At 38.5% G+C, this 12,161-nt stretch overlaps 1 protein-coding gene across 1 annotated transcript; it reads left to right on the forward strand.

The window, feature by feature from the left end:
- The first annotated feature begins 3,925 nt into the window (after positions 1-3,925).
- On the forward strand, positions 3,926-7,115 carry drd1a (dopamine receptor D1a). The gene is made up of 2 exons (XM_027165154.2): positions 3,926-4,565; positions 4,721-7,115. Exon 2 carries the CDS (start codon positions 4,954-4,956, stop codon positions 6,022-6,024), a length of 1,071 nt encoding a protein of 356 aa, XP_027020955.1. The 5' UTR covers positions 3,926-4,565; positions 4,721-4,953; the 3' UTR covers positions 6,025-7,115.
- Positions 7,116-12,161: the final 5,046 nt, after the last annotated feature.

Consider the following 12,161-nt stretch of genomic DNA (forward strand, 5'->3'; position numbering starts at 1 on the left):
TGACATAGGACTGATGGTAGCGCTCACCTTTTCTTCTCCTGACAAACCTTTTTCCAGATGCCCCAAACAATCGGAAAGGGGCTTCATCTGGGAATATGACTTTGCCCCAGTCCTCAGCAGTAGTCCATTCACTATACTTTCTGCAGAAGATCAATTTATCCCTGATGTATTTTTGGAGAGAAGTGGCTTCTTTGCTGCCCTTCTTGACACCAGGCCATCTTCCAAAAGTCTTTGCCTCACTGTGCGTGCAGATGCGCTCACACCTGCCTGCTGCCATTCCTGAGAAAGCTCTGCACTGGTGGCACTCCGATCTCGCAGCTGAATCCTCTTTAGGAGACGATCCTGGTGCTTGCTGGACTTTCTTGGACACCCTGAAGCCTTCTTTACAAGAATTGAACCTCTTTCCTTGAAGTTCTTGATGATCCTATAAATTGTTGATTTAGGTGCAATCTTAGTAGCCACAATATCCTTGACTGTGAAGCCATTTTTATGCAACACAATGATGGCTGCATGCGTTTCTTTGCAGGTAACCATGGTTAACAATGGAAGAACAATGATTTCAAGCATCAACCTCCTTTTAACATGTCAAGTCTGCCATTCTAACCCAATCAGCCTGACATAATGATCTCCAGCCTTGTGCGCATCAACATTCTCACCTGAGTTAATAAGACAATTACTGAAATGATCTCAGCAGGTCCTTTAATGACAGCAATGTGGAAAGGTTTTTTTTTTGGGATTAAGTTCATTTTCATGGCAAAGAAGGACTATGCAATTCATCTGATCACTCTTCATAACATTCTGGAGTATATGCAAATTGCTATTATAAAAACTTAAGCAGCATCTTTTCCAATTTCCAATATTTATGTAATTCTCAAAAATTTTGGCACCGACTGTAGAGCTAGATAGAAATCTATGCACTGTACAGTGCTCTAATGGCTTAAAAAGTTACAGTAGATCTATCTATCTATCTATCTATCTATCTATCTATCTATCTATCTATCTATCTATCTATCTATCTATCTATCTATCTATCTATCTATCTATCTATCTTAAGTCATGTGCAAAAATGTGCAAGGGCAATAATGTAATGTTTAGAGGAAATGTTGGCTACAAAACAATTAAGCATCTATTTAACATATCAATAGTATATCAAACACTTGAGTGCTGCATTCTACATTACACTACATTTCACTAACTAAAACTAAAAAGATAGTATTAAGTCCATTTTACCAGCATTTCATCATTCATCAGGCACAGCTGTCAAGCTTCAGTTTCAGCTTTAAATACATATTGTGAATAAATCTGATTATAGTCTGCCACAAGAATAAGAGTCTTGTACAGTATCCTCAGTATCATCACAGTGTACTTATACATTTGTATGTGTGTAAAAAACAAACAAACAACTTTTCTTAACTTTAGTAATAGCATACAAAAATACTGCATGAATGGATTCTCTGTTTCAAGTATTCAGTCTTTCACATCAAGACAAACACCCACACATTATAATAGTTAATGTAAGGAATAAAACACAACAGATTATAAAAAAAGCCAGCCATTAAGGTGTCAAAAGGAAACGCTTTCAGTGTCAAGTTTGCAGCATTCTTAAAGACTCATCTCATCCTCCCCATAGACTGTGTGTCCCCCTTACCTCTAGTAGGCACTTCAGGAGCCTCCAGACAAAACCCAGCAGACGGAGGAACAACTTTTTCCCAAGGGCTGTCGCCTTACTGAGCTTACCCCAACCTGAGCCCCCCACCCTTTATACTATGCCAATAGCACCTATATATTATGTCAATATAATATAGAAAATATAACACCCTGTATAACATGTCTATAGCACCCGAGCCATATATCTTGTGCATAGCATGTTCATCTGTATATTATCCTGTTCATACTGTAAATACTGTACATCTTGCGTTTGCTGCTTAAGGCAAAATGTAGTTTGTTATCTCCCTAATATTGGTTAGTTTTTCCAGTAACCATATTCTGAATTGTTTCTTTCATTTAAATCTATAATAAGTTGACAATAATACAAATGTTCATTTAAGAAAGCTTCATCATATTTGCAAGTTTCAAATATAAATTACAGCCATAAACAACAACTTGCACATGTTAACTGGAAACTGCAAAGCTCTCCCACCAGAAAACAGATCTGTTTATCATTAGACTCTGTTTTCAGGGAGCGTGTGCTATACAAGTCTGTGTAAATGAGCTGTTAATGTAGAAACACTAAATCAATATAAGCTCATTAATATAAACCTGTGATTTGCTTTGCAGTTAGATTTTATGACAGAACTGCTGTTACATAATCGCAATAAAACACGTTTATTTAACAGCACTGTGTTATACAGGAAATTAACACCTTCACCGAATACTAGAATGCTCAAGAAAGCTTTATGAATCTCTCAATCTGGTTCATTCTGAATTGTTAATTATATTAATTAATATTTTTATTAATTAATTATATGAGTGACATGTTAAGAATTGCTATAACTAAGCATTAACCTAACCCCTAACCTAACACTAAAACTTCCTTCATTTATTTATTGATTGCTTAATTTATTATTGGTCACTATGAGTTAAAGATTTAATCAGTGATTCATCTGAGGACATGTGAGGGAAGCATTTGGATTTTTCTTAAAACTTAAAAATGACAATTAATAACATTAAAAAAAGCTTTTTTTAAATAATAATTTTAAAGTAATTAACATTACAGTGACAAATCACATAGAAATTTGCCTTGTATTAAAAGTGATATTATAAAATAATGCACCAGCATTTTGTGCTGTCACTCTTAATCAGCCAAACACAATTCATTTCGTGGCATTGTTATGAGTGTTTTTGTTGTCCTTGTCATTATTATAAGCATTTTTGTTCTCCCTGTCATTATTATGAGTGTTTTTGTTGTCCTTGTCATTATTATGAGTGTTTTTGCTGTCTTATCTGTTTTAACACAGTTTTTATAAGCACATTGCACAATTTCATTCGGTAAGTGAGTTGAACACTGTAGGCTTTAATTTATTTATCTTTGCATTCAACTGAACACTAACAATACGTTTTTGCCGTGATCCACCTAATGGATTATCAAAGAGTTAATAAACATATTGTAGAATTTATTTCAATCATTTATTCAGTTCATCTCTTCGAGGGCTAACTGAACCATAATCGTGTTGTTTCTAATTACTTCATCTTTTTTCCCCCCCAATACCTACAGTGTACTAACATCTACAGTGACAAATAACACTTACAATGTTCCATTAAAACCAAAGCATTACATCACAGTGTTGAAATAACATTTTTTACTGCAATAAAAAAAGAAAACTAGCAGTGTTTTATTTACGCTGTAAATAAACAAATTGTAATAATCCTTACAAGACTGAATGTGAAAATTCAATATTGCAAGAGTTAATCCAATAGGTATAAATGAAACTCTGTACGGACAAACTGAACACAGTTCTGCCATTTGTTTAGTCTGATTTGTTTCACTCGTTTTGCATCCACACAGTGTTGATTCAAAACTGTACAGTTGGTGTTTATCCAACACCATGCAGATTAAATAAACACTAAGAGGTTTGTTTTGTTCTAACTTACTGAGTCTTTCTGTTGTTGTCCAAAGCACAGAGTACAAAGTACAGTGTTGATACAAGACCTTGTGTTGTAAATAACTAAAATACATTGCAAGTTTACTATATACTGTACATTACTAAATGCATTGTTTTGTAATGACTAATTAAGGCATTTTTTTGTGCTTGAAATACTCAATAGTGTATTAAACACTTAAAGTGCTAATTGGACACTGATTATAATGCCAAAAATAACCATTAGGATGTTTGTATTATTCGTGCATCTGCTTGCATAGTGATTTGGGAGTTTTTTTAAATAAATAGATGCAATGCTGAAGGAATCGGTGACAGTGGAGGATGTCCTTGGGGTTTAGGTTGCTGCTGGATGAAACATGAAGCGCTGAGTGTGTGCGGCGGAGGGAAAGGCGCTTTCTCGCCACTCGACGTCAGCGCGCGAGCGCGGCTCGGGGCTCGGTGTCACTCAGCCCCGGTTTGTCTCTCACACCGATATGGACGCAGAGGAAAACACACGGCGCGTTTAGAGTTTTTTTTTTTTTTGCAAAACAAAAATCCTTTCCTTCCTACATGGATCTTTATCCAAACCGAGGAGCATTTCCCGAACCTTTTTTTTTTAATGTGTGCAAGAATCGAGGAGTTAAAAACGCGCTCGAGCTCTCAAACCGGTGCTATAAGTTATTTCTTACATAAGATGCATGGAATGGCAAAAAGGAATAAGCATATGGAAACACATTAGGGAAAGGGTGTTTTTCCACTCATAAGGAGAGTAGATTCAGCTCTTGGGAATACAGATTTTACATTTTGCCTGCAGAACGCACAAGTCATATACAGTAATCTGGCAATGATGTGCTTTACAATGGTGTTCTTCACTTCAGTTAATGTGGCAATGGGACTGAAAGGCAGCGGTGCGCTTTGGATGACTCCGGATGGCTTTGCTGGAAAGCAGAACATGTCAGTGACCGGGGAATAGGGGCAACATTTAGGGTAAGTGACATAATAATAATAATAATAATAATAATAATAATAATAATAATAATAATAATAATAATTAATTTTAACATTAACATGATTTAGGTGGTAAAGATTGTTTACTAAATTGTAAGAAATTCATTTACGCACTGTGTCTTTTGATATGCAAGATCATAATTTGGATGCAGCAAGGAAACCAACTGATGCTGCAACATGTACTTTATTCAAACAACATCTTGGGAAATAAATATGTGAGGATTCGGTTGTGACCAAACCTCAAGACAGGAAAGACACTGGATGCCAGTGAGATTATCATCGGTCAGACTGTGCTCTTAGTATTTCGGTTGGATCCTGCCTGTTATGATGCAGTAATTTCTGGAAGGGGGAAAAAAAACTGGCAGTGATGGATTTGAATTTAACAGTGATTGACAGTGGTTTGTTGGAGAGTGACCAATCAACAAGAATTCTCACCGGCTGCTTCCTGTCTCTCCTCATTCTTTCCACCCTGCTGGGAAACATGTTAGTTTGTGCAGCAGTCACCAAATTCCGTCATCTTCGCTCCAAAGTCACCAACTTCTTTGTCATTTCACTGGCCGTGTCAGATCTATTGGTCGCCATCTTGGTCATGCCTTGGAAGGCTGTAACAGAAATTGTTGGCTTCTGGCCTTTTGGATCATTCTGTGACATCTGGGTGGCTTTTGATATCATGTGCTCAACAGCATCTATCCTCAACCTTTGTGTTATCAGTGTAGACCGGTACTGGGCCATTTCCAGCCCATTCCGTTATGAGCGAAAGATGACTCCCAAGGTGGCATTTGTGATGATCAGCACAGCTTGGACACTGTCTGTGCTCATCTCCTTTATCCCAGTGCAGCTGAACTGGCACAAGGCCCAGCCAGCAAGCTTCCTGTTGCAGAATACTTCTCATGGGGCACCTTTAATGGACAACTGTGACTCTAGCCTCAACCGAACCTACGCCATTTCCTCCTCCCTTATCAGCTTTTACATCCCAGTGGCCATCATGATTGTGACTTACACACAGATTTACAGAATAGCCCAAAAGCAGATTAAGAGGATCTCTGCACTGGAGAGGGCTGCTGAAAGCGCCAAGTTCCGGCACAACAGCATGGGCAGCAACTGCAATATGGAAACAGAAAGCTCCTTTAAGATGTCTTTCAAAAGGGAAACCAAGGTGCTAAAGACTCTGTCTGTGATAATGGGAGTATTTGTGTGTTGCTGGTTGCCGTTCTTTATCCTTAACTGCATGGTGCCATTTTGTGAGCGTGACCTTCCGTGTATCAGTCCCACCACATTCGACATTTTTGTGTGGTTTGGATGGGCAAACTCTTCTCTCAACCCCATTATATATGCGTTCAACGCAGACTTCCGCAGAGCTTTCGCCATTCTATTGGGCTGCCCTAGGCTTTGTCCAGGTCACAATGTGATAGAGACACACAGCCTAAACAAAAATTGAAATTGACCTGCTGCAGGGTTCTCTTCCATGGGGTCAGAGGATATTCTTCTTATGTGAGGGAACCTGCTCTAAAATGCAGCCTATTGCACATTCCCCGGTGCCAGAGCAATCATCTGTACAAGAAGGGTGAACGGATTTGGGATTACGGCTCTGAGAAGAAAGCCCTCCTGCTGTGCTGGACACCAGTTCTGATGTTTCTGTTAAGGGGATAATCTTTATGACAGGCAGTGCTCTTGACTCCAAAGACTGATTGCCTTGAAATCCTGCAGCTATGGACTATTTCAGGCACGAACAAATCATACGACTTCAAAGGACTAGGCCTTTAGGAATTCTGTATATCCTTCTTTATGAACATGTTTCGATTACGGGACCTTAAGAATGACAATGGACAATGAAGAATGTTTATACGGAAAGGAGATTAAATGTGACTGAAACTGTGCATAATGAATAGTCTAGATATAAACTGGAATTGAAAGTAATGAATTCCACTGGAAAACCACAGAATACAATAGAAAATGCTTTCTCTTGTGCTCTCTGTAGTTCACTTCCAGTTTTTAAGTTGAACTGTTAAACTAAAAAAAAAAAAAAAGGGCCAAGACTTCACTAGAAAGCATGGGTGGATACTCGAAATGGGTTACCAGGACTTTCAAAGATAAAAACACATCAGTGTAAGGTTTAACTTTTGAAATGATTTGCTGTTGACAAATGTCTTAAGGTGGATTATATTTTTTTAATCAAATGCAGCAAAGGTTTATAGGAAGTGTACACAGAGTGGTATGAGTGACAGATGTAATCTCCATTAGCATTTCTCTGACAAATGTGTAACACATCATCAAAAGTGATCAGTTGAAATAGACCTTTCATGTATTTAGGATTTTGAATCATGAACACAACTGCCTATTTGTCACAGAAGTGTCTATGTAATAGTTACCACACATCATCATATATGAGTTGCTCAAGCCTAAAAGGTTTCATTGTTGATCAGTTAGTAGAAACTAGATTGTAGCCCTACCATTTATACAACAATAACTTGCAGAGAAAGGTAGTACATTTATTTCTTGGTCAGTAATTGAACATCAAGGCGAACATAATCTAGTTGAAAAAAAAAATGCAGAAAAATATCTATTTTTTATAACATACCCCTTAAACTTCACTTTATTCATAAGATGAAGCTTTATATCCGAGCTTGTTCCAAAACAAGAGGGCAGATGGTCAATTACGAGATGGTTGTTCCGTGATTGTCATAATGAATATGTATGATGTTCGTTGGTGCCTATGCTCCTCTAAACTTGCTTTTCTATTACCAAACTCTGACAGCTAACTACCAAGACAAACAGGACAGATGGTCATTAAATATAAATGCATAGATGGAAATCTATTCTAATGAATAAGCCCCAGTGAATGTGTATGTGGTTTCGTTGTAATAATGAACACAACCGTTTTCAGAAGATGCCTATGCTGCTCAAAGGGTATTCTACCTTTATCTCACTAACAAACAACATCCACTGTTATATTAATTGATGTGAGTTCTGTGCAATTCTACAATGTGTCTGTTTCGTTAAAAAGTGCTTTGGGAACGGGAATTGACGACGTGTAAAGGCAATGGTGGCTCATTTTCCTAAAATTGACCTCAGTTCCTTAGTTATTTGAGAGAGAGAAAATTATGTAAGAGGCGTGCTTGGAGTGTCAAAGTGTTTACAGAATGGATGTTAATTTGCTCAAGATGATTGGATAGAAGGACAGTAATATCCTGAGGTTTATCCGTAGGAACACTATAGTACACAAATGATCAAGTTATCAGTATGTTTCATCATCTTACTGTACCACTGTTGAAAATGGAAAAAAAGTGGCTGTAACACTGCAACAACACTACCACTGTTGGAGAACTCTACGTGATTTAGATGATCACAATAAATGTACTATTATGCTGTATGTAATGTGAGACAATAAGTAAAAAAAAAGGTACTAAATTCATTGTGGTGTACAAGTAGTTTTATCTCAGCCTGTGCTGTGATCAAAGATGGACTTTGTGAGGACTTTTCAGTTAGAAGCAAGACCCAGAAAAACCTCAGACTAAATAAGTGGTCATGCTATCTGCACCTACAGTGTCAGAACCTCTTTTCCATTAACATTTTGTCAAATAAACATTTGCATTGTTTTTGTTGCTATACTTTTCCTGTCTCTGACATAAGAGGGATGAGAGCTTTCCCTGTCAATAGCACACTGTTCGTTATGGGGGAGAGGCCCAGAAACAAGTGCCGGCTGCATGTCACACTCTCTCTTGTCCTCTGTGCAATGAGATGTGAACAGGAAACAACAGCAGACAGGAGAAACCGGGCCTTGGCATCCTTTATGATTTCATTAGTTTCTACAGCGCTGTGACAGAGCACTACTGACATAAATACAGATAATAAGCTCAAGACCAACTGGAGAATCTCCACATACAAGGCAGATTTTTTGCACAGCTAGTCTTTGTGACTGTGTGTTAAATTTGACCGTGCACAGTAGGGACTTCCACACTGTCATTGGTGGTCAGACTCAGATTGAAAGCTCTCATGTCAGACACAATGGGCAGCATATTGAGTGACTCATTAAAGACTAGACACAGAGTGAAGCACCAATATCACAGCAAGTGAGTCACTGTGGTAATCCAATGCTGTGTTTGGCATCTAAGCCACACTTACAAGCCCAGGTAGCAATGGAAACACTTACTATAATTACCTTGCTCAAGTTCATTAGTATTTCATGACATGCACAATGGGGAACACAGTCATAGAAGTGTTACGCAAACATCAACGGGGTGTAAATTTAATTTTTGCTCATTGAAGGATGGCACCCTAATAGCTCATGTCGCTGATTTTCTTACAGCAAGATTAGATTAACGAGTGTAATACGATAAATCCGCGTGACATAATGACAGTGTTTCCTGTTTGGCTTGTTCAGCACATCCAATTTAGCATAATATTAAAATCTACATTTTTATGTTTTCAATTTATAATGAAATCACACAGGGGTGAGAATGTGCTGTTATTTATTTAGAACTAGTCTGTTACAATAGACGTGACACTGCATATGACCGCTGGATGTCAAGGTCACTGAGTAGCTTTAGGGAGTTGGCAAGAGAATGTGCGTGTGTGTTTGGTGTGTTTGTGTGTATGAAAAAGAGAGCGCATGCGAGAGAGAGAGAGAGAGAGAGAGAGAGAGAGAGAGAGAGAGAGAGAGAGAGAGAGAGAGAGAGAGAGAGAGAGAGAGAGAGAGAGAGAGAGAGAGAGATCCTGTGTATTATTGGACTGTAACACTGGGGAAGACCAGTAGCACTGGTGCATTAATGTAGTTAAGTCTGAACTTGACAGGGTGTTTCTCTACTGGTTCTCAGGGTTAATGCAAAGTCATGGTGTAAAATTGGAGCCTGAGAGGTGCAGTCAAGTGCTTAGATAAATCATATTCACTCTTGTTTAAAAATTAATAAATCTCAATTGATATTGTAATGCTCCCAGAACTAATGCATTTGTAATGACTCATATGACATGGTTGTGACAAAATAATGAGAAGAGCACAGGGAGCTGCAGCAGACACGAAGGGAAATGTGTCAGCCAGTGCACACGTTGACTGACACTGATGCATGTTCCCCAAACATGTGCCTAAGTGGGTTTGGGTTTCTCAATGTAGCCAATGATCAGGGTCTTTGTTTTTCACAGTGGGCTGATTTGAACCTCTCTAGGATCGATGGGAATGTTAAACCTGCTAGAATAGGCATCATTGAGCACGATGCATCTGTTGTTCCTGGTTTCTCTGTCCCCTATGTGTAATCTGTCTCAATAAGCCAACTAAATGTTCTGCTTAGTCATCATTTTTAAATTTAGAAGGTCAGGTTATTTATAAAAGTGAAGTTATCAAGAATCCCCGGCTGCAAACTTAATCTTCAAGCAAATTTCTCGTAAAAATTCACCATATATCAGAAAGAAGTACATCCAGAACTTACAGTATCATTTTTTTCTTTGCCATGGAAATCACGTTAATGATGAAGTGCATGTGACGCAGCAGGAGCATACTGTATGTAGTCAACATAAACAGTGCAAATTATTAATACTTGCATGATGGGACAATGAGTGTGACAACAAACGTGTATAACGGTTTAGAGATACAAAGCCTTATAAAAGAAAGAAAGAAACACCATTCTCCGTCATGTCCATCACTTTGCCCTTTATATTTTGATACATGGATACTCTGGCATTTTTTTCTTTTATTCTCAAAATGTTTTCTTTTTAGAGCCTTCAAATTTCATAAAACAGATCAATCACATTAAATACCCTGTAGATTTTTTAAAGTAATAAAAAACTGCACACAATCAAATGTCTTCACAAGTTGAAAACTCCAGCTAATGCCAAACAACCTGCATTTTTGATATACATTAACCAAATTAATGCTTCTGTTACTTTGGCCTTTCCAATACTCCTACAACAAATAACTACAATTACGCCAACATGCATAACTCCCAGCCTAAATAACCCTGAACTACACAATGTACCTAGAATACCGCTCTTCACTGGTATATCCCTAATCATCAGCTCAAATCACCTGTACCAAATTACCCCAAATCCTCAAATCTCCACTTTACATACCACACTCTATTGATCCAATTAGCCTTCAGAATGACTTTTACATCTCAAGCCTGTTTAACACTTCAACTAAAGGTTCCTTCAAAAACATTACATATGATTTTTTTCCCCATTGAGAACTGGTGCCAGTGCCAGTCATAACCCGACCTCATTATGCATGGAAATGAGTAGAGTGCACCATGTGGGTTGTAATAACACAACTCCCTGCAAGGATAAATCAAAGCAGCCATCAGGCAGACTTCGCCATTAATCCTCTCTGATCCACACGTCCCATTCACATGTCAGGCCCAAATGCTACATCTTGCCTCACATCTTCCTCTATTCAAAAGAGACCCCATGCTGACACTTAATAGGGATGAACTTGTTTCTAATGAAAAATGAAAACATGCATGAGTTGGCTTACTGTGTTTACACAAAATCAATTAACTAAGGACAAACGTGTTGTATAACTGGTTGTAACAGCTGTATAAACACCCATCAGTTAAGATTCATGTGAATATAATGAACACAATGTCGTAAATCTTGTTTTTATTAATCTAATGCCATGCTTGTCAATCATGCTTAGGATTAAATCTAAAAATGAGACCTGATATTAGCATTTTGATGGCCTGATAGGTTCGCAATTCCCCATATTAAAAAGGCCCAAGTGAGCCTGTTATTGCCTTTCCTGTTATTGTCGCTTCCATAAGCAGGGCGATAACTGTAGAATTTAGCTGATGAATAATCATCATAATGCTGATTAGACGTGGATGGATTGGCATTTGAAGGACGGTGCGAAGGGAGGCAGTGCCATGTTTGAATGGATGAAATGCTAATGCAGCACCCTTTGGGCATGCTCCTGAAGTGCTGCCTGTCCAATCTGACTCATCTCATCACATCAGTGCCATTTGCAGACAGATGCCCTCTATCATCAGAACAAGCAAGCAGCATCGAGGGAGAGAGCCAGAGACCAGAGCAGGAGAACAAGAGAGAAAGACAGCAAGACAGACAGAGAAAGAGACATGTCCCGACTCAGACAATTTCAACAACCTGATTCCTCTCTGCCTAACTACAACCTCAAACACCACCACCTATTCCTGTCGTTTTTAAGGATGATATTTTTGTTCCTTCCTTTGCTGTGAGTATTCCTGCAATTATTATTAATTGAGTTATTAGCAAGCAAGAATAAAAATGGGTCTTAGAAACTTTGAATCCGGACACATTTACACTTTTCTAGGACTCGATTTAGGACAAGCGCTAATGCTTCTACAGCAGACTGTGCCAATTCCCCTAACCAAAAAGGCAACTGTTACCTCAGGTGCCAGTTGGACACGTTTCAAAAAGTGTGAAATGTGCCTGAGTGTGTCCCGAACTCCTGCTGCCTCTGACATTCAGCGCTCCAAGAAGGATGTGCAACTCTCAGGTAATGAAGGGCTTACTTTAGAAAGCACCTGAGCACCAGAACACCGCTGTGTGATTCACCTACAGCACAATACGGAGGGGGAAGTCGGCATTAAAGCGCAACCCACCTCCTAAGAA

The sequence above is a fragment of the Tachysurus fulvidraco genome, chromosome 10 (genome assembly GCF_022655615.1).
Source record: "Tachysurus fulvidraco isolate hzauxx_2018 chromosome 10, HZAU_PFXX_2.0, whole genome shotgun sequence".
Classification (NCBI taxonomy): Eukaryota; Metazoa; Chordata; class Actinopteri; order Siluriformes; family Bagridae; genus Tachysurus; species Tachysurus fulvidraco.

Bases quoted from the DNA above. Each gene is read 5' to 3' on its own strand.
- drd1a (XM_027165154.2), top strand. From the start codon at position 4,954: ATGGATTTGAATTTAACAGTGATTGACAGTGGTTTGTTGGAGAGTGAC.